This window comes from Trichechus manatus, unplaced genomic scaffold (genome assembly GCF_000243295.1).
Source record: "Trichechus manatus latirostris isolate Lorelei unplaced genomic scaffold, TriManLat1.0 scaffold00007, whole genome shotgun sequence".
Classification (NCBI taxonomy): Eukaryota; Metazoa; Chordata; class Mammalia; order Sirenia; family Trichechidae; genus Trichechus; species Trichechus manatus.
The window spans coordinates 19,248,171-19,272,492 of record NW_004443943.1 but is presented as its reverse complement, the minus strand read 5'-3'; the positions used below and the strand labels follow the sequence as shown (position 1 = coordinate 19,272,492).

Here is a 24,322-nt window from a genome sequence, read left to right as displayed (position 1 = left end):
TACATGCACAGTTCAGTGACATTGACTACGCTCTTCCAGTTGTGCTGTTATTCTCACTTAAGATGAAGGCTTACAGAACAAAATAATTTCTCATTTAACAGTCACTACACATGTTGCCCTATGACAATGGTTAACAATCTCACAACACATCTACAATATCCTTACCCAACCTTGGGTTCCCTATCACCAGCTTCCTTGTCCCCTTCTGCCTTCTGGCCCTTGTCACTGGACTCCTGTACCTTGTTAGTCTCATTTGGTTTTACGGGGCTGTCCACTCCCAAGCTGAACGGTGAACCTTGGAGATAACTTCACCACTGAGCTAAAAGGGTGTCTGGGGGCCATCCTCTCGAGGTTTCCCCAGTCTCCTTTAGGCCAGTAAATCAAATGGGTGCTTTTTAAATTTAGGTAGGGACACAGCCCAGATTGCACTCATTCATTCATTCAACTGAGTACGAATTATGTGCCAGACAAACGCCAAGGTACTGGAGATAAAATGGTAAGCTAAACATGACTTTGGGGATTAGAGATAATCAAATTGTGTAAATATAAATGCTGTGAAACAAATAGGTAGACTCAATACCAACTGTTTTTTTTTTTTTAATTTAAAGACCTAGCATACTCGTATTTGGAGACCTGGTAGCACAGTGGATAAGCGCTCAGCTGCTAACCAAAAGGTGAGCGATCTGAATCCGCTAGCCATTCCGCTGAAGAAAGATGTGGCAATCTGCTTCTGCAAAGATTACAGCTGTGGAAACCCTATGCAGCAGTTCTACTCTGTCCTATAAGGTGCTATGAGTCAGAATCAACTCGATGACAATGGCTTGGTTTACAGTCATAGTCAAGCTTAATAAATGAAAGTGAATCAAGCAATGGGCTTGATTTAACTTTGGCCAATACAAATCCAGTGACCCCAGTGTGTAATCACGTGCATTTCCGGTCTTACTCTTCAAGATTTAAAAACGATTATTTTTAAGAGTTTTGGGGTAAGATCCAGAAACTATAGAATGCCCTAAGAATTTGTTATACATGTATAATATAAATACTCATAGAACTGTAGGTTTGCAAAAGGTTTATTTTTTTTCTACTGAAAGCTAAGAGCTAGATCTTCATATTCACAAAGGCCTGCATTTCACCACTGTTGAAAGGCAGTGGTGATTTTATTTTTTTTAGTTTTATTTATTTTGTTGTTGTTGAGAATATATACAGCAAAACAGACACCAATTCAACAGTTTGTACATGTACCATTTAGTGACACTGACAACATTCTTCGAGCTGGGCAACCATTCTCACCCTCCTTTTCTGATTTGTTCCTCCCCCATTAACATAAATTCACTGCCCCCTAAAGTTCCTATCTAAACTTTCGAGTGGCTGTTGTCAATTTGATCCCATATAGACAGTCAAGGCAGACTTTTTTTTTTTTACTAGTCAAGCTAAACCACTGTTTGGTTTTAAGAAGACTTCAGGGGATATTTCTGGTCTAAGGTTTAAAGATTATCTCAGGGCAATAGTTTCAGGGGTTCATCTAACCGTCATGGCTCCAGGAAGTCTGAAGTCCATGAGAATTTGAAATTATTTTCTACATAACCTCCCCCCACCCCACTGCACACACACACACACACACACACTTTGATCAGGATTCTACACAATCTATGATCAAAATGTTCTAATGAGAGCTGGGCACCATCCAGTTCTTCTGGTCTCATGGCAAAGGAGGCAGTTGTTCATGGAGGCAATTAGCCACATATTTCATATCCTCCTTCTATTCCTGATGCTCCCCCTCTCGTGTTCCAGGCGAACAGAGACCAATTATGCCCTGGGTGGCCGCTTGCAAGCTTTTAAGACCCCAGGAACTAGGTGGTAGAAAAGAAGTCCTACACATGTTATTCTGCCAATTAACTGGGATATCTCATGTAACCATAACCCTAAACCTCCAAAGGAAGAAACCAAATCCCATGAGGTTTTTGGTTATACATAAGCAGCCTCAGCAGCTTCTCTCTCTCTTTTTTTGGTCGTTGTTGTAAATATATCTATCACACAACTTTTGCCAGTTCAACTTTTCACAGGTGTTCAACTTATTGACAGCACTTACAATAACTGGCTGGGCGATCCTACCCTTAATCAATGATATATTTCCATCACTGTTAACCTCCCCTTTTCTCCTGCCCCTGGCCAACACTCATCTGTCAGTTTGTCATACTATGGTAGCTTGTATGTTGCTGTGATGCTGGAAGCTGTATCATCAGTATTTCAAATACCAGCAGGGTTACCCAAGGTGGACAGGTTTCACTGGAGCTTCCAGAATAAGACAGACTAAGAAGGACCTGGTGATCTACTTCTAAAAACACTGGACAGTGAAAATGTTATGACTAGCAGCAGAACACTGTCTGATCCACTGCTGAAAGATGAGCCCCTCAGGCTGGAAGGCACTCAAAATATAATTGGGAAGAGATGCCTCCTCAGAGTAGAGTCGACCTTAATGACATGAATGGAGTAAAACTTTCAGGATCTTCACTTGCTGATGTGGCACGACTCAAATGAGAAAAAACAGCTGCAAACATTCATTAATAATCAGAAAGTAGAATGTACAGAGTATGAATCTGGGAAACTGGAAATCGTCAAAATGAAATGGAACACTTGAAGGTAGATACCCTAGGCATTAGTGAGCTGAAAAGGACAGGTACTGGCCATTTTGAATTGGACAATTATATGGTCTACTATGCTAGGAATGACAAATTGAAAAGGAACGGTGTCGCATTCATTGTCAAAAAGAACATTTGAAGATCTGTCCTAAAGTATAACACTATAAGTGACAGGACAATATCCATACACCTACGAGGAAGATCAGTTAATATGACTAATAATCAAATTTATATACCAACCACTAATGCCAAAAATGAAAAAATTGAAGATTTTTACCAACTTCTGCAATCTGAAATTGATCAAACATGTAATCAAGATGCAGTGATAATGACTGGTGACTGGAACGTGAAAGCTGGAAAAAGAAGGACCAGTAGTTGGAAAATATGGGCTTGGTGATACAAACGACACTGGAAATCACATGACAGAATTTTGCAAGGTCAATTATCTGTTCTTTGGAAATATCTTTTTTCAACAACATAAACGGTCTCTGGTGGCACGGTAGTTAAGAGACTGGCTGCTAACCAAAAGGTCAGCAGTTCGTATCCATCAGCTACTCCTTGGAAACCCTATGGGGTAGTTTTACAGGGTTGCTATAAGTCCGAATTGACTCGACGGTAACGAGTTTGGTTTTTTTTTTTTGGTATACACGTGGACCTTGACAGATGGAATACACAGGATCTAATTGACTACATCTGTGGAAAGAGAAGATGGAGAGGCTCAATATAATCAGTCAGAATAAGGCGAGGAGTCGACTGCAGATCAGACCATTAATTACTTATATGCAAGTTCAAGACGAAGCTGAAGAAAATTAAATCAAGTCCACAAGAGCCAAAGTACAACCTTGAGTACATCCCATCTGAATTTACAGTCCACCTCAAGAACAGATTTGACACATTGAACACTAATGACTGAAGATCAGACGAGTTTGTGCCATGACATCAAGGACATCATACATGAAGAAAGCGGAAGGTCATTAAAAAGACAGGAAAGAAAAGAAGACCAAAATGGATGTCAGAAGAGGCTCTGAAACTTGCTCTTGAATGTGCAGTATTTAAAGGAAACTTGCTCTTGAATGTGCAGTATTTAAAGCGAATGGAAGAAATGATGAAGTAAAAGAGCTGAACAAAAGACTTCAATGGGCAGCTCAAGAAGACAAAGTATTACCACAAAATGTGCAAAGACAGGGAGTTAGAAAACCAAAAGGACAGAACGTGCTTGGCATTTCTCAAGCTGAAGGAACTCAAAAAATTCAAGTCTTGAGTTGCAATACTGAAGGATTCTATGGGCAAAATACTGAACAACACAGGAAGCATCAAAAGATGGAAAGAACACACAGAATTACCGCACCAAAAAGAATTGGTCGATGCCCAACCATTTCAGGAGGTAGCAAATGATCAACCGATGGTACTGAAGGAAGCAGTCCAAGCTACACTGGAGGCAATGGTGACAAACAAAGCTCCAGGAACTGATGTATTTATCAAATGAGATGTTTCAACAAATGGATGCAACACTGGAAGCATTCACTCAGCTATGCCAAGAAATTCAGGAGACAGCTACCTGCCCAACTGACTGGAAGAGATCATATACATGCCCATTCCAAAGAAAGGTGATCCAAAAGGATGCAGAAATTATCAAACAATATCATATGCGAGTAATATTTTGCTGAAGATAATCCAAAAGCAGTTGCAGCAGTACATCAACAGGGAACTGCCAGAAATTCAAGCTGGATTCAAAGGAGGATGTGGAACCAGGGATATCACTACTGTCAGATGGATCCTGGCTGAAAGCAGAGAATACCAGAAAGAGGTTTACCTGTGTTAAATATTGACTATGCAAAGGCATTCGACTGTGTGGATCATAACAAATTTTGGATAACATTGCGAACAACAGGGAATCTAGAACACTTAATTGTGCTCATAAGGAACCTGTACAGAGACCAAGAGGAAGTTGTTGAAACAGAACAAGAGGATACTGCATGGTTTAAAATCAGGAAAGGTGTGTGTCAGGGTTGTATCCTTTCACCATACTTATTCAATCTGTATGCTATAAACAATCCAAGAAGTTGGACTATAGGAAGAAGACTGGGGCATCAGCCTTGGAGGAAGGCTCATGAACAACCTGTAATATGCAGATGACACAACTCTGCTTGCTGAAAGTGAAGATGACTTGAAGCACTTACTGATGAAGATCAAAGACTACAGCCATCAGTATGGACTGCATCTCAACATAAAGAAAACAAAAATATTCACAAATGGATCAATAAGCAACATCATGATAAACAGAAAATACTGAAGTTATCAGAGATTTCATTTTACTTGGATCCATAATCAACACCCACAGAAGCAGTAGTCAAGGAATTAAACAACATATTGCATTCGGCAAATCTGCTGCAAAAGACCTCTTTAAAGGGTTACAAAGCAAAGATGTCACTTTGAGGACCTAAAGGACGCCTGACCCAAGCCATGGTGTTTTCAATCGCCTCATATGCATGCTAAAGCTGGACAATGAATAAGGAAGACTGAAGAAAAATCGATGCCTTAGAATTATGTTGCTGGTGAAGAATACTGAATATACCATGGACTGCCAGAAGAATGAACAAATCTGTCTTGGAAGAAGTACAACAAGAATGCTCCTTAGATGCAAGAATGGCGAGACTTTGTCTTATGTACATTAGGCACGTTTTCAGGAGGGACTAGTCCCTGGAGAAGGACATCATGCTTGGTAAAGTAGAGGGTCAGTGAAAAAGAGGAAGACCCTCAATGAGATGGACACAGTGGCTGCAACAATGGGCTCAAACACAGCAACAAATTGTAAGGATGGATGGGCAGTGTTTTGTTCTGTAGTACACAGGGTTGCTACGAGTCAGAACTGACTTGACAGCACCTAACATCAACAATCTGACCCTGGTAACCAATGATAAACTTTGTTCTCTATACATTTGCCTTGTCTTTTTATATAAATGAGGTCATACAATATTTGTCCTTTTCTGAGATTGACTTATTCACTCAGCATAATGTCTTCCAGTTCCATCCATATTGTAGCATGTATCCAGACTTCATTGCTCCTACTGGCTAAGTAGTATCTCATTGTATGTATGTACCACATTTTGTTTATCCATTCATCTTTTGATGGGCACTTCGGTTGTTTCCACTTTTTGCCGATTGTGAATAGTGCTGCAGTGAACATTGGTGTACAAGTCTCTGAGACTCTGCTTTCAAGTCTTTTGGGTATATACCTAGGATTGGGATTGCTGGGTCATATGGTAGTTCTGGAGCCCTGATGGTGCAGTGGTTAAGAGCTCGGCTGCTAACCAAAAAAGGTCAGCAGTTCAAATCCACTGGCCACTCCCTGGAAACCCTATGGGGCAGTTCTACTCTGTCCCATAGGGGTGCTATGAGGAGGAATTAACTCAACAGCAATGGGTTTTGGTTTCTGGATGGTAGTTCTATTTTTAGTTTTTTGAGGAACCGCCGCACTGCTTTCCACAATGGCTGTACCATTTTGCATTCCCACCAGCAATGGGTAATTTTCCCCACATCTTTTCCAATATTTGTTATTTTCCCTTGTTTTTATCTTAGCCATCTAGTGGGAGTGAAATGGTATCTCATTGTGCTTTGAATTTGCATCTCTCTGATGGCTAATAACACTGAGAATCTTTTCATGTGTTTGGTGGCCATTTAAATGTCTACTTTGGTGAAATGTCTATTCAAGTACTTTGCCCATTTTATGTTTGGGTTATTTGCCTTTTTGTTGTTAAGTTTAGAAGTTCTAGATATATTTTGGTTATCAAATTCCTGTCGGATATATGGTTTCCAAAGATATTCTCCCAGTTGGCAGGTTGTCTTTTCACTTTTTTAGTAAAGTGTTTTGATGAACAAAAGTTTAAAATTTTTATGTGGTCCCATGTATTTATTTTGTCTTTTGCTGTTTGTGCTTCTGTTATTATATTAGATAATCCACTGTTAAAAGCTAGGCCTGACAGTGCTGCCCCTGCTTTTTCTTCTAAGAATTTTATGGTTTTAGTTTGCAAATTTGGTCTTTAATCCATTTTGAATTTGTTTTTGTGTATGGTGTGAGGTATGGATCCTGTTTCATTTTTCTGCATGTGGAAATCCAACTTTCCCAGCACCATTTATTGAAGAAACTCTTCTTTCTCCATAGAATGGACTTAGCACTCTTGTCAAAAATTAGCTGACCAGAGATGTGTGGGTTTATTTCTGGACTCTCTTCTATTCCATTGGTCTATTTGTCTATTGTTATACTAATACCAGGCTGTTTTGATTACTGTAGCTGTATAGTATGTTTTAAGAAAGGCAGTGGTGATCTTTTAAAGCACTGTGGAGCCCTATTTTTAAATGGGAGGATGGACCACTGACGAATAGGTTTTCTTAGAGTTAATGATTACTAAGTGTAGTGTAATTACTAATGAACAATGCTTATGGGGGTTGTCTTTACACTAGAGAAAAAGTAAGAACTAGGCTGGATGCAAAGGTTCCACTGTTTGAGGATAAAATGTTCTAGTTGCCTCTGGGACCAGGCTTCACTTAAGGAGCCCCAGATTAGGGACGGCAGTCCTAAAGCTTCTTCCTTGCTGTGTGGAACCGGACATGTAAACTCTCTAAACCTGTAAACTAGGAGTAACTAATCGTACCTATCTCATAAAATTGTTATAAAGACTAAATCCATCAGTGCTTAAAAGGTGTTTAGCTCAGTGCTGGAGGGAAAAAAAGTTAGTTATCATGTTGTCTTCAATAAAATGCAAGTGGAGTGTCCCATTCAAATTACCCACAACTAACAAGCATTAACCCTGAGATTGGTCCATAGAGAAGGAAAGAGAATAAATGGAAAAAGAATGGTGATTCTCCTTCCTTATCTGATTCACTTGAACTTGAGTATTCAGAGAACAGAAGAAAAAGAAACAGTCAAGTAATAAAAAGCAAATGCTAAATACAGCTGGTGGCACATTCCCTATGAAATACGCTCAAGCAGGTAAAAAGTCTTCTCAATATTCTTAAATCACACAATAGTACCTACCTACAGCCACAAAAAAAAAAGCTTTTCAAACGACAGTACATGTGAAGATTTCTAAATGGTAACAAGTTATATATATAAATGTATTATCATAATTTTAGGTCTTTACCAAATTCTTTATTTCCTTCAAGGGTCAGGTCAAGACTTAACTTTTTTCATGACTTGAAAGGATCTTTCACCTTTTCTGAATTAAAATATTGTTTATGCAGTTTCTTGCACTGTCTTCACATTTGTTTATATAACCTTAAAACTGTCCTCCAGTTGTTTCATTTATGTACACCTTCTCTTAGACTAGATTCCTTGAGGCCAGGGGTCAGGATTTTCAATTTATTTGTTATTTCACACAGATCCCAACTCAGTGTTAACTTTTTAAATGAATCATACCAGTATGGGTCAAAATGACAAAATACAGCTGGTAGTCCTTTTTAGAGAATAAAACCTATATTCCTTAATTATCTCCTGTTGTTAAAGTGCTCCATTAATTATCAATTGTTTTTTCTTCTTTTAAGGTTGAACCAGCCTAAAAACCTTTGCTCATTAGGTCTTAAGAGAAATGACTTAATCTCATAGGCAAAATACACCTATTTAATGTATTTGTACATTAGATAATGTATAATATCTTCTGCTCTAAGTCTCCATGTCTTTGCCCGTCCTAGTGAATAGTTCTGAATATTCCTTATGTAATGATAAACCAATACTCACTACTGGAGTTTAACACAATATTGCAGCAAATATAATCAGTTTAAGGAATATGTTACTACCTGATAAATCTGTCACATAAAAAATATCAATACTTATGAGAGCCTTTTATGTATTAGTCTCTGTGTAGATGCTGTAATAGGGAATGCAGAAGTATAAGACAGTCTCTACTTTCAAGAAAATTATCTGCCAGTAGGAAAAGTAAGACCTAAATACAGAAAAAGTTAAATAACTTAGGTAATTTATATAAGAACTATCACTTAATCGTACAAGATTAGCTGCTATTTGAGGAATAAAAACATTATGGATGCAGAGGACGAAGAAATCACAGTGGGCAGCAGTTGCCTGTAAGTTTCCTGGAGGCAAAGCAGCTAAACAACTTAAGTCTGGAAGGAGGGTTTAAATTTGGATACGTAGGGAGGGGACTGGAGAGTGATATAAGCCAAAGTACAAAGCTAAAAACTAAATATAAAGACATGGTTGGAGGAGACAGCCAATAGGTCTCAAATTAGAATGAAGTAAGATTGTGGAAAACCAAAAAAACCTGTTGCCATCAGGTAGATTCCAACGCATAGCAACCCTAATGGACAGAACAGAACTGCCCCATAGGGTTTCCAAGGAGTGGCTGGTAGATTTGAACTGCTGACCTTCTGATTAGCAGCTGAGCTCTTAAGCACTGCACCAAGAGGACCCTAAATATCAAATCAGGCTAAGGAAATGGATTCTTTTTTCTTGAAGCTAGTGGTTCTCAACTTTTTTCACTATAATCATGATAAATTATGTTTTACTATTTGTGATTCATTCCAGTGACTGTGTCCAGATTTTTTGGGTGTCTTCAACATTCTATAAAGAAGCAAAGCCTCACAATGATTTGTCTCACCATGATCATAAATGGAGCAACCCTCCATCCTTTTCTTCTATTCACATTCTAATTTACATTAAAGAAAAGCAAAGTATATCACCTACAAACCAAACTGTTAACAAATATTGAGTTCCTTAGAAAACAATCTACGTGCTGCTCTTAAAAACCACTACTTAAGGCAATGGTGATAGTAAGCTGAGGAGTAAGATGTTGAGGGTATTATTTTAGGAGGATTCATTTGGAAGGATGAATTGGTAGAAGAGAATGAAGTAAAAGAAACCAACCAAGAGGCTCCTTTACCCATCCAGGTATGATGGCAGAGTGACAAGAAGTCAGCTGGTAGAGACAGAAGAAAGACATACCAAAATGCAAAAAACACTTAGGCTTGGTCAGTGGACTGGAAAATAGAGCTGTGAAGTAGAAGGAGTAAAAGGCAACCCTAAGAATGTAGCAAGGAAACCAAGTAAATGAGAAAATAACAGAAATCCAAGACACAGAGAAATTATAACGGGAAATACATTTAGGTTTCAAATTGAGGAGAAGACAAGTTTGATTTCAGTAACGTAGAGGGTGAAGTAACAAGAAGTCATTCAAGGGGAAGTGTCAAGCTGGAAGTGCAGGACAGGATTTGGGGAAAGATCAGGGCCTAAGACATAGATCTGAACACAAAAAGCACACAGAAGATAATTGGAATCTTTAAGGAAGAGGCATAAAGAGAGAAGAGTCAAGGATCTGGGACTAAATCTTGAAATTTAGGTCTCTCTAATCTTCACCAACACTTATTTACGGTTGCACTGTCTGTAACAGCAAAAAACTGGAAGCAAATAATTGTCCATCAACAAGAGACTGGTTAGTAAATTGTTGTAATTCTGTATGTAGATTAATATGCAGCTGTAAAAAAGAATGAGGATACTTTCTGTGCACTTATATGAAAAGATCTCCAAGGCTCACTGCTTGTGAAAAAGAGAGATGCAGTTATAATATACTTCCTTTTGGATTTAAAAAAAGGGGAGAGGGGTGTGAAAGAATATTTATTTTTGCTTGCATATATGTAACAAAAATCTTAAAAGAATATACATGAAACTAACAACAGTGGTTAGCTGGGGAGGTGAGGCAGAACCTAGGCAAATGAAGGACAAGAGTGAGAGAAAGACTTCACTGGATAGCTTTTCATATATTTTCTTATTTTTAAGGCATGAGAATGTTATTACCTATTTAAAATAATAAACTTAAAAACTCCTAACAAAAATCTATTTAACAGATCTTCACATCAAAAGCAGTATCACTGAACAGAGTAAAATGGTGAACCTGCATCACTGTCACTGCTCCGTAAGTCACAGCTGTCCAATAGATAGAGCCAACCATTATTCCCGCTGCAGCAAATGGACAGGCTTTTGAGATCAGTCTATCTGCAAGATCCAGGACGTAAACAACTGGACCTATAATACAAAGAAAACAAGTAAAATTTCAACACAAAGTAGATTTTTAAAAAAATGACTTGTTAAATATTTTCCACAATCTAAAATACTTGTATGACGCTGATGTCCTAATACTTTAGAAATAACTGTTATAAATGTGATGGAAAGTCAGATTTGAACAGATTTACAAATTTTCAGTCATCTGCATGAATAGCTAAGTTTTACTTCCTAAATTGTAGGATATTATGGATTCAGAATTTTATCTTTATTCCTGAACCTAACATTAGAGGGTCAAGTACAACTACTTATAAAGGAAACAGTCTTCTCACTTTCTTCTCAATCACACTGGCTACTGCAGAGTGAAACGGCCATTTTATCTTACTCTTCCTGAACGGTTCCAGGGAAAAATTAGATCCTCTAGAACTTGGTAAGAATATCACTTCTCTGACTTTACTCATTACTTCCTTGATATAGTGTGGAAAGGTAACCAATGCTATTTTCTTGTAGTTATACAAAGTCAATTTATCTTCTTTGATTTTCAATACGTTATATTTTAGCTGAGTATTATTCTCTAACAAACTTGCTTTTATGATCCTGATGCTAGCTTTTATGGCATTTCAACAGCTATATCTAAGTTTTAACAAAGAAATACAAAACCTCTAGATTTACTAATCATCATATTTGTTGAATACCCTCTACATACAAACTATTACTTGAGACATTTTCTTAGACTGTATAAGACTTGTTACCTACCTTCTGGGGGTTTACAATCCTGTACACAAAAGCAATTTATTTTCATTGTACGAAGAAATTAATATAACAAGATAACATAGTTAAACATATAAGAACAAGGTATGCATCTATAGAGTCCCTGGTCAAGAGTCCCCCTGATCGTTGGGCCAGTAATATCACTAGTCACTGTATAAAGGGAGAGCACGTTGTAAAATAGAAAGAACATTAGGAAAGATGTCAACGGACCTACAATTTAAATGTAGCATCTTTACTTATTATTGTCAAACTCTAACTTACATATTTAAAACTATTATGTATCTTTTGGGACCAAAGAGGTAAAGCAAGCCTAATTCAGTGCATACTGACTCTTCATCTTCTAATAATAACAGACAGAAATTTCCTGAGTGCCTATATGATACCACTGTGCCAGCAGCATGCCATGCATCATTATTATTTAATCTAATAATAGGGAGTTTAATCCTCAAAATAAATAAATTTACTAGGTTAAGTTTATAACTCTCTCAGAAGGCATGAAGTCATCTTAGTGAATAAGCAAAGAGCCCTCAAATGCTGGTACTAGAAGCTAAAGACCATAGATATATTAAACCTCAGCACCTTAACCTTCATATTCTCTATTGTTAATTTTTTAATCAGAAAATTGAAGCTACAAGAGAACATCTACAGACTCCCTCCAGGACATGTACGTGCCTACCAACATCCCACCTATCTGAAGTCAATCCCTTCAGTTGTATATGATCCCATCCCACCACCAACACAAGGCCACAGCTCCAGCAATTCTCCCCCACCTCTCCTACATTATTTTTTTCCTTATTCTTTACTGGATCATTTCTAAACAAACATACTATTATTTCTTTTATCTTAAAACAAATTTTTCTCTTGATCCTTTTTTTTCCACTGCTTCATTTATTGCTCCTTTTGCACACAAAACTCTCCACAGAAGAGTTGTCTCTACTCACCTGTCTTTATCTCTCTTCTTCAATTCTCTCTTAACTTATTCAAGGTCACTAACAACCTCCACATAACTAAATCCAATGCTCCAAGATCAATCTTCCTCTTACTTGGCCTATCAGCAACATTTGACACAGGTGATCCCTCCTTCTGTCTGATATATGGTTATTCATTTGATTTCCAGGAGATCGCTATTCTCTTGGTTTTCTTTTCATCTTACCAATCACTCATTTTTCAATTTCCTTTGTTGGTTCCTCCTCTTCTTGACCTCAACCCACATGACCAACCCCTACCTCATCATTCTACCTTTTTGATTACTCTGCTCTATTTTTCTTTTCATCAAAGCATTTATCACATAACACACTCTTAGTTACTTACTAATTTTGCTTCTATCTACTAGAACAGCAGTTGAGAAACTACAGCCCAGGGGCCAAATCCAGCTGGCTGTTTTTGTAAATAAAATACTATTGGAACAAAGCCATACGTAAGGCCTAAAACACTATCTAGTCCTGTACAGAAAAAGTTTGCTGATTCCTTGCACTAGAACATAAACTCCAAAGGGAAAATGACCTTTTTTTGTTTTGTTCACTGATGTATCCCAACTGCCTATGACTCTCAAATATTTGTTGAACTGAATTCTCTATTGAGGTATTTATTTAAAACTATGAGATGACAATCTCAACTCAGTACGTTGTCCAAGTTATAAGACTATTTTCTACCCAGTCAGAACCAGAATTTATCAGGAAAGAAGTTATTTTACATGCTTCCAATGTGTCATCTTCTCCCTTCTTTCCAACAAGGTACTTCTTTTTACAATCACTTCTTCTTCTCAGGCTTGCCACTTTTAGCATAGCCCCAGTCTATATCCTAACATTTTAAACAAAGCCACCATTACAAATTAATGGTTTGTATTCTCCACGGCATTTGTCTATTTATCTTCAATGCAGATGGAGATCACACTGTGGTAAGATTACTCCTATTTATTTATAGGCAACTATCTACTGATAGAGTGAAGCAATACATTTCCTAAAAAGCAATTAATTGTTTAGATGAATACTTAATAGGTAAAAAGTAACGTATCATCACCACTTTTCTCTGTCATGAACATGGACAATTTAGAGATGTCTGAATTTCCTTTCCTGGGAGGATCTCAGAAGGTTCTAACATAATGAGCTCAATTTTCTTCAAAGATCACTGAGTGAAAAAGAGCAATAAGCCAAAAACAAAACACCTCTACTTCCTTTTGAAAACTTTCTATACATTCCTGGGCCATATGCAAAAGAGCCAGATTAAATGAAGCCACTGGCTGTATTTTATATCCCCTAATTCCAGTTTCTCTCCAACAAAATTCTGTCTAGGCTTTTGTTCTTTAGTTTACTTTGCCTAAACCTCTCAAGGCTCTTCCAGATAGACTAGTCCAACATTAAATATTTAAAGGAAGGATAAATGCTTCGTGGTATATAACATTAGAATAAAAAACTGCCACCCAGCAGAGGCATTTCTGAGAGCTAAAGACTATCTAGGCAAGCTATATTATTATTTGAACAATCATTAAAATCCTTTGGATGACAGTCCCTAAATCATACCCTTTCTATTCAGAAGTCTGTTAAGTAATACAATCTCATGACTTGGGGTCATAATCTTAGGAAAATAGCAACAGTCACTAGATTCTTGTTATAGTCAGATCACAATACAAAGAGTGCTATGAGGAAGTGAGGAAAGGCAAGACGTAAGCCCTTGAAAACCTCAACTCTAACGGAGAGGAAGAAGTATGAATAAATGCTCTCACAAATAAATGCATAAAAAGGTTTTAATATTTTAAAAAGGCATTATTGAATTTTTAATGCCTCAGTGGGCCTTACCACTTATGTTTTCAACAGCACTGTATTTTACACAATAGCTAGCAATTGAAGCTTTGGATAAATAAAAGTTCTGAAAATCCAATAATATAAAGAGGACAATTTGTTGTTGGGTGCTGACTAGTCAATTACAACTCATAGCGAACCCATGTGACAGAATAGAAACTGCACCATAGGGTTTTTCTGGCTGTAGTGTTACGGAAGCAGATCGCCAAGTCTTTCACCTGTGGAGCTACTAGTGAGTTCGAACCAACAACCTTTCGGTTAGCAGCCGAGCACTTAACTGTTGTGCTACCAGAGCTCTTTAGGAGAAAAATTATACCCTAATATTTTGGATAAATTTAAATTTTCACATTTCAGATTTCAGTAACATAAAAAAAGTGAGCTAAGAACTACTGGGCAACTCTTAAGTCCGTGTTTATTGAAAAAGACCTAATCAGTATTTTTCTGGTAGACACTGCAAAAGTAGATTTTCTGCAGCCATGATTCAAATTCAAGTCTAGGTATAAATGGTTGGTTGTTAAAAACACATCTTGGAAGATAAAAATTAATAACTGAAGGGCAGGTAATCCTTAGTGTTCAACATCTGCTGGCACTGTTTACAATAACACCCAGAACACCCATGACCTTTATCTGGGATAGAAAGGTATCCTCAAAAACGTCTATGACTAAGTCATGAAACACATAATTTCTATACCTTGTCAGAGCTAAAGTTCCTTACACAAAACATGATTTAATGAGTATATACAGGTGCTTAATAAGATAACTTCTTGTAAATTCCTGAGAAGAAACCAGTTCCCATGAACTCCAAGGTTTCTGTTAAGTGGCCAATGGTTTATAAAAGAGATTTAACAAGCAAAATAGACTGCCTACAGAAATCACTCAAGTTCCCAGGTTTTTATAGTTTGCTTTCTGTTTTGCATTGAACTGGTTTTGACCTATACCCAGCTCAAATGCCTACCTGCTAAACTAAAACACCAACCCCACTTTCATATTCAGAACCATCCAGAACTGCGGATTCTTGAGGTCATGAAGAGTCTGTTATAGTTCTAAACTTCTCCCCTCGTGTCCAAGTCTTCTTTATGTTGCACTCTATTTCTGGAATGCCCTGTCCCTATCTTTGATAAGTCTGTATGAAAATCCAATTTCCCTGTGAAGACTATCCTAACTTGAAAGAGGCTGACTAATTCCTCTACCCCACTCTGTTTAAATAACCATGTCCCATGAGTCTCCCTTTACACACTACCCCACAAAATGCACTTACCCCTTTGCTTGTGCATAATGTTAGTACTTTATGTTCTTGTTCAGTGTTTGTTCAGTTGTCTCAATATCCTTTATGTCTGTCCATGTCAGCATCATCTTAGATTGAAAACTCCCAGGGGGCAAGGGCCATGTCTGTTTAACTCGTTTTGTACAGTGCCTAGGATAGAACCATGTATAGATAGGTGCTTAAAAAATGCTTTTTGATGACTGACATCACTCTCAGGGACCCTCTAAGCCACAACTATCTCAGCACATGGTACTTGGCAGTATGTTGGGGGACTCTGGCCTGTTCTACAGGGCATTGGAATGTTATGGCAAAGGGCCAAGTTGCAGCACTCTGTGGCAAGTATTTGACTCAATCTGTTGTTAAAATAGACTTTTCTTTTTTTTAAAAGAAAGTATTAATTATATGGTCCCAAGTCAACAATTGTGGATTTCATTGAAGACATGAAATAATACCACAGCAACCACTTCAATAAGAGTTAAAAGTATGCTGAACCCTGATGGGACAGTAAAGAGTTTTAACTCTTTCTAGTATTCATCACTGTTGTAAACACTAGTCTTTGTAGGCTAGACCTAAGAGCCTCAAATAAGCTTATGTGAGTCTCATCTTTGATTACTCTGCTTGTAGGTTGAGATTTTACCATTTTTATGTAAGAACAAACATCCTGCAAACTCAGGCTGCAAGCTACTTTGCTTAATAACAAAGGATAAATTAGACAGTAGATTGTAAATAGAGAGGAAGGGATATGTTCTTAGATAAACTTTCAGATAACCAAACTAATAATTATCAGAAAGAAAAAAAAAACAAAACCAAAAGGAAGGCCAGCTCCAAGGAGAGAACATAAAGTACAAGTGAATCAAGGCAAAAACAAATAGGGCATACAAAGAAGACCCTCCTAACTAGAGGCAAGGGGCTTTTATTCAAAGGGTTTATATATATAAGAAAGCTGGTATACTGGTAAGGTGAGGTTAACTAATACAGAACTTAACAGGTCTCTGAAGAACATGACACAATAAGTAGGATGGAAGTTCCTGGTGAGAGACATGGTAAGATGAAAAAGATACTTTAAGAAGATTAATTTTATAACAGATTATTTAAATTCAGAATAAACCAGGACAGAATCAACAAGATTTACTTTGTATCCAAAGAAAAAAGTACAAAGGGTAAGCAGTATCAATGTCAAGAAGCTGAACATAAAAGGGAGATGAGTTAGGAAAGGATCAAGGAATACTTTCAGAAACATTAAAACTATAGAAAAGGCAATGCTTTGTTTTCTTTGTGGAGGAAACCATGCCTGACAAAGGTATCAAAAATTTTTTCTCATTTCAAAAAGTTAAAAAAAAACTCTTTAAAGTGTGATGAAATCACTAACACCATCAATTATCATTAATTAACACATAAAAATAGCTGGCATCATTAATTAAGCACATACTACATATATGCCAGGTAAATATGTTATACATTATCTTTTTTCTTCTTTAAATGTACTTTTCAAATTTTCCATGATGAGTATTTAACTTTTTAACTAATCAGAAAAACTTCTCAGAGAGTAACAAAGGGTTCTCATTAAATTCAGGTATTCATAACCCTGAGTAAAGTCAAGCTGACATTTGTGTTTCATTTTCTTCTTCCTTCTATATGAGAAGCTCATTTGACAGGCTCCTTAGGAGGCAACATAACAAGGTAGGTAAGAATTAGGGTATGTTGTATGAACTTGAACAAACTGCTATTTCTAGGCCTCTCTGTACAATGAGGACATTATCCACCTCAGAGGTTTTGTTATAATTAAAGCATATAAAGCTCTTAGTATAGAACTTTAAATGTTACAGTGAAACCTGTGTGAGCTGGAACTCGATGGGACTGCCTTGTTTTTCCGGGTCACAAGTTTTCTGCCTTTGACAGGGCGCAGTCTTAACCGCTTTTCTTTCACTCACAAGTTCTGGCTTTCGTGGGTTTTACTGTATATGGTAACAATCAATGTCAGCTGTTATTTCTTACAGTTCTGAATTCTATGGAGACCTGAAAATAGCTAACTAAGCTGAACATGATAGGACTCCAGGTAGGAAAAGACAGGAGACATCTGAGGAAAAACTTATGGTATAAGGCTCTGGGAATATTCTGAACAAATCGAAACAGAAGTTAAAAATAATCTCTGGAAGGAAAGTGAGTAAGCTTAGAGACAAGGGTAGAAAGGAGTCTTAGTCTGCACCATATACTCTTTAGTATCTTACGAATTTTGTACCATGGGGTGTGTGTATGATTATAAAAAAAATAATTAAAAAATAAGAAAAGTAGTGACCCACAACTGGAATAAAAACAAGAATGTCTCAAGAAATTCTCAGGTAAGAAATAAAGGACAGAGTCTCTTTTCCATAAAGGTCTGGGACAAGGAGAGGGAAAATGAAGATGGCAAACTTACAGAATTTAGATTCTGTAATCAGTAATTACTTTTTTTTTTTAAAGATTCTGTAACTATGTTTTAGGCCTCTAATTCTGCTACCTATACTCATACATAGTCATACAACAAAAGAGAGAGTAAGAGAGATTAAAAAAAAAACAACCCAAGTAAACATTCTGCTGAACTTTGATCAATGCTAAGGCAATAGATAATTAGTTCTGTATATTGGTAACAGTATGTTGGCAAAGGCATGGGAAAGCATGCATTCTAATACACTGTTGGGAGTTTAAATAAAATCACAGGGTGGTAAAAATGTCAAGGGAATTTTTTTCCCCTGGTCCCCTCATTTCAGGGAGCTTGCATTTCTCTCTCTAAGGCCAAAGGTCCTGTTATGCAATCTCTCTCCCTTTGCTACAGTTCTTGTTGAGTTCTGTTAACAACTCCCTTCCCTTGCACTTTCAGGCCAAGGAGTGGTAATGGTTTCCTATGGTTGCCAATCCCTGCATTTTTCACTGTCCCTTGTTTCCTTCACCCTGCCCTCACTTTTGCAGTGTGTGTATGTATGGAAGGAGGTGGGAAGAGAAAGGAAAAAGACAAACACACTCTACTATGAAACACAAGAAATGCAGAAGAATGGTTGTCTTCAACTAAAGAAACTAGGTGGCTGGTTGGTACGGGAGAAAGATTTTTCAGTGAATACCCTACTATGTCCTTAGGTCTTGTATTTTTGAATTTTGGACCACGTGAATGTATGGCCTATGAGATACTGTAGTTGCTGTATCTTCTCTCTCACTTATTTGTTACTCCTTTCCACCAGTGGTCAAGGAACTCATTCCAGCAGGGCAAATATTTGAGAGGAAAAAAAAAGACCATTTGTTAGTGCAAGCACCTAGCCTTCGTTTTGCTTCTTGGCCATGTTTCTCCTTTGATTCCAGCAGCACCAACTCACAAAAAATCTTTGCTATTTATACATTATAAATGTAATTTATTATCAGTTATCTCAAACTAATTCAAATTCACATTATCCTCCCTATTAGTTCTAATGTTATTTGAAACTACTACTTATTCATACATGATCTGGTATCTGACTCATTGAGTGACAGTTTAAGAAATGCAACAATTTAAAATCCTGGATCCTCCACCTACTTGCTGCAAGCCCATGGGCTTCTATTAAGTAAGTTTGCTGAGTCTTTTTCTTCATCTGTAAAATAATGACAATACCTACTGTGCAGAGCTGTTGAGAGGTTTAACTAAGATAGTATAGGTAAAGTGACCAGCATAGTGCCCGGCACAAGGGTGTATTAGTAAATGATAGCTACTGACATCACTGTTAATAATATTAACAAAATATAAACAAACTCTTTGTAATAACTATTTCATTTGCTAGATTCTCCAGGAAAGGTTTCTCCAAGGAACTAGCCCTCATCATTCCTACTGAATATCTTTCCCTTCTAAACTTTACATTCCACTTAATATTTGGCAACCACTTTTTGAGGGTAATTGTTAGTTACTTTGAACTGTATGCAAGAAGTTTAATGTTTAATTACTTGAAAATAATAAAATCAAGAAATAAGAAAAATGTGTAATAAAATTTTAACTTGAAAGCCATCTAAGAATTTAATACTAATCTATTAAGACAAAACCAAATTAATTGGAAATGTGAAAACAAAATGGCTATACTTGCATTCTGACCTAGCGGTTTTCATTTTCAATCCTCAGTAAAAGTAGTAACATATCAAGACTCTTTTTAGTATATTCACAATCCTCATAATTTTCATGATGTCAATACTATAAGCTCTCTTAGGTGTTGCTGTACAGGACGTCAAAGGCAGTTGAACTCTGGACTATATTTCAAAGGTTTTCCTCTGAAATAGTGATTCTCCAATTTTAAATCACAGATTCACTGTCTTAACCAAAAAGACAAGAATAGCTAGCTATTTATGATACCACTGTAGAAAGACAGTTAATCTAAAAGAATTATATATATATCCAAAGTATGACGAGGGAAAAGGGAATCAAAAAGAATGCAAGCAGACAGATTAGAAGCAGAATAGCCACTTGAGATAAAGCTGTGTAGATGAGGGAGAAGAAATGGACTGAAAGCATTAAGAGTGCCATTTAGGAAGTAGGCAGTCAGGATTGTAGAGAGCACTCTCAAGTCTAGCTTGGGCACGAAAGAAAAGGAGCAGAATGGCAAAGTAAGATATCTGAAAATCTGTTCCTCCATAAAAGCAAGAAGCATGTTGGCAAAAACTGTCAAAATAAACTTTTCCAAAGCTCTGGGAATTAACTAAAGGCTTGCAAAAATGGACAGGAGAAATAGCTAATTCAACAATAATAGCTGGAGCCATCAATACCCCACTTTTAACAATGGATAAGTAGAAGATCAACAAGGAAACAGAAGACTTGGTTATTCTTTGCCATAAAGCAAGCCTCTATAATACATTCAAAACAACAGAAATCAGACAAAGTATGTTCTCTAACCACAATGGAATGAAATTAGAAATCAATTAACAAAGGACATTTTGGAAACTTACAAATATGTGAAAACTAAATGACAATACTCCTAAATAATCAATGGGTCAACTGAGAAACTAAAAAGGAACTTTAAAAATACTCTGAGAGGAATGAAAACAAAAATACAACATATTAAAACTTACAGGATGTATCTAAAGCAGTGCTAGACTGGAAAAAGCAAAACAATTTTTATTCACAGATGACATGATTTTGTATTAGAAAATCCTAAGGAGTTGATTAAAAAACTACTAGAACTACTAAATGAGTTCAGCAAGGTTGCTGGATACAAGACCAATATTAAAACATCAATTGTGTTTCTATACACTTGCAATGAACAATACAAACATAAAATCAGGAAAACAATTCAATTTACAGTAGCAACAGAAACAATAAAATTCTTAGGAATAAACATAACAAAAGAAGTACAAACATAGTACACTGAAAACTAGAAAACACCGCTGAAAGAAACGAACAAAAGAAAAGGAATCTAATGTGAATCAGTCCCTTCTACCCTTGGGAGTCAAGATCTCTACTTTTGAGATACTCTATGAATTTTTCTGCTTAGCTAAAAAAGGTTACTACAGAATCTCAAACTTCATGGAAATGCTTTATTTTTATGGAGGATTATTTTTTTCAGCTGGTATTCCTTTCATGTTTTAAAGCAATGCTTCTTAAACTTCAATGTGCATATAAATCATCTGAGGATCTTATTAAAATGCATTATTTTGATTCAGTAAAATGGGTGGCACCCAAGGTTCTACATTAACAGCTCCCAGATGATGCCAATGTTGCTGGGCCGAGGACCACATTTTGAATTGCAATGTTTTAAAGTAGCTGTATGGATACAACTGGCCTAATTCATTAGAAGAGAGAAGACAGCAAACCCTAAAACGGGCGGTGAGTCTCTGGGTGGCATAAACAGTTAAGCACTCGGCTGCTAACAGGAAGGTTGGCAGTTCTCATGCACCCAGAGGTACCTCAGGAGAAAGGCCGGACAATCTACTTTCGAAAAATCAGCCACTGAAAACTCCATAAGGATCCCTGGTAGTACAGTGGTTAAGTGCTCAGCTGCTAACTGAAAGGTCGGCAGTTCAAACTCACCAGCCATTCCACAGGAGAAAGATGTGGCAGTCTGCTTCCATAAAGACTATAGCCTTGGAAACCCTATAGAGCAGTTCTGTCCTATAGAGTCGCTGTGAGTTAGAATTGACTCAACAGCAATGGACTTGGTTTTTATTTTAGTTTGAAAACCCTATGGAGCACAGTTTACTCTGACGCACATGGGGTCTCCGTGAGTTGGAGATGACTTGATGGCAACTGGTAAAATGGGGGGCAAATAGTGAGAAGGATGAAAATCTGATGTGTCCTCTGTATTTTTCATACTTGAGCACAATATATTCCCTATCAAGAATTAAGAACATACATTTACCACCATCCCTCCATTTCTGCCACCACTCAATACCAGAAAAGATGCAGAATTTGACACCTAGACAGCTAGATTGAGGCTAAATCCACATGAAAACTTATTTAACACCTGCTACACAGAGATCATCCCATAGAATGTTAACCATCACCTCTTCCCCTCTGCATCTTCATGTCTTTTATTCCTTCCTCTAGCCATTGTTTCTCAGTGTAGCTTAGGGACCAATGGTCCTTGGCAATCTATCAAGTAGTCTATAGACAGTTTGAGAAGGTGATAAAAGTTTTGATCACACACATTTCCCAAATTTTAAAAGTAAGATTAATCATGATTTTCAAAGGAATTCTTTTAGGTTCTGAAGAAAGTACTGTTTCAAGCTAACATACTTTTCACATGTGAGTTGCTTACACTGGTTAAATGTGTATTTTATTGTTGTTACTATCATATTGTGTGTGTTAAAGCACAAATTTAGGAAAAAGAATGAATGGCTCAAAAAAGTAAAAGTGATAAAAGTACATTTAACTTAGGATGTCATAAATAAAACAGTTTTTATCTTGAAAATCAAAAACACAAGGAAAATATTAGTCCAAAGGACTAACGGACCATATGAACCAGAGCTTCCACCAACCTGAGCCCAGAAGAACTAGATGGTACCTGGCTACCACCACCCACTGCTCTGACAGGGTCCTGGGCAGAGGAGGAGAAAAATGCAGAACAAAATTCAAATTCACAAAAAAAGACCAGACCTACTGGTCTGACTGTGACTGGAGGAACCCCCAAGACTACGGCTCCTGGACACCCCGCTAACTCAGAAATGAAGCCACTCTCAAAGTCCACCTTCAGCCAAAGATTAGACAGGCCTATAAAACAAACAATAACACACATGAGGACTGTGCTTCTTAGATCAATGAAGTATATGAAACCAAATGGACAAAACCTGCCCAAAAGCAAAGACGAGAAGGTAGTAACAGACAGGAAAACTGGATGAATGGACACTGAGAACCCAGGGTGAAAAGGGAAACGGGGAGAGTGCTGACACATTGTGGGGATTGCAACTAATGTCACAAAACAATTTGTGTTTAAATTTTTTGAATGAAAAACTAATTTGTGCTGTAAACTCTCACCTAAAACAAAATTTAAAAAAAAAAGTATTAGAATGAAAATAGTGGGATCTTACAATGGGCTGTGACTAGTGAATGTGGTTTGATTAGTCTATATTAGGAGACCCCTTTGTTCCCACTGTACTGGTGTCTTATGAAACATGAAACAGTGACAAGAAGCCACTGAAGCCACATCATTTTCAACTATTCTGGTAAACCAATCAAAGCCTCCACTATGACTTTTGTCATTAAAAACAAAGATAAAAACTATATTCAAAAGAACTTCTTTTAACAAAGAAAGGTGTTGAGTTGTCAGCTGCAAAATTAATGACAAATATGCTCAGAGAGAAACAAAACAATCTATTGGCAAAATTCCATCATCAGATGACATTACTAGATATTACATAATATGCACAGTATATAGTGAGGAAGAATAATTACTATCACAGATGTATGCTTTTAGATATTTTGTTTTATGGCTGGGTGAAACCACTAGTGTGCAGAGTATGAATCAACTCTCAGCGAATACATGTATAATATGTAAATCAAGAAATATAAGTGACCTTTTTAACTGTGATTATCAATGAGATCGTATCATCTGCAGAGATACTTTGACTTCTTCCCTACCAATCTGGATGCCCTTTATTTCTTTTTCTAGCCTAACTGCTCTGGCTAGGACCTCCAGCACAATGCTGAATAAGAGTGGTGATAAAGGGCATCCTTGTCTGGTTCCTGTTCTCAAGGAGAATGATAATCAATGAAAACTTATGTTACGGAGAAAGTATTTTCTTTTAACCAACAATTATTTTTGGACCTTGATATAAACTTGAAAAGGTGGACTGGGATCAGTATGGCAAAAGCACTAGTAAGCAGCAAGGAAGAGCACAGCACCTGAAAGTCAATTCACACACAGCTTCATTCACAGACAATAGCTGGCATTTGACAATATGCCCTCTATCACTGACTCAGTGTTCAAGAGCACAAGGAAAATTGTGAATATGATTCAAACTGCAGTCCTTAAAAGGTTCCTTCAGCATGTTACATCAAGAAAGAATAAACAGAAGACTCTGCTTTTCTATCGTGTCACCAGGAAAGATGCTAACGAAAACTTTTCAAATGAAGGATGACAAATTTTTTTTCATGACACTGATAACATCAAAAAACATTTCTATGATTTCAAGTTGCTTACTCAAGTGCCATAGTCCATGACACATACAGTATAGTGAATAGCTTGAACCTATCATTTGAGGGTGAAATATCACAATTCTTAAGGATAAAATATGAAGACCAATACATGAAACAAATGGCTTAAACAAAGAGAGTTTGACTCTTCCAAATCTTGTCTGGTTGTAGAAAAAAAATCAATGTCTTAGATACACTCTAAAACCACATTCAATTACTGCACTAAAC

General features: G+C 37.0%; 1 protein-coding gene across 1 annotated transcript in view; it reads right to left on the bottom strand.

Moving 5' to 3' along the window:
* MARCHF5 (membrane associated ring-CH-type finger 5) overlaps positions 1 to 24,322 on the bottom strand; it is a 57,160-nt gene that overhangs the window by 5,768 nt on the left and 27,070 nt on the right. Inside the window, exon 3 of the mRNA XM_004369932.2 lies at positions 10,541 to 10,671. Coding sequence (XP_004369989.1) covers positions 10,541 to 10,671 — 131 coding nt within the window. The remainder of the gene's footprint in view (positions 1 to 10,540; positions 10,672 to 24,322) is intronic.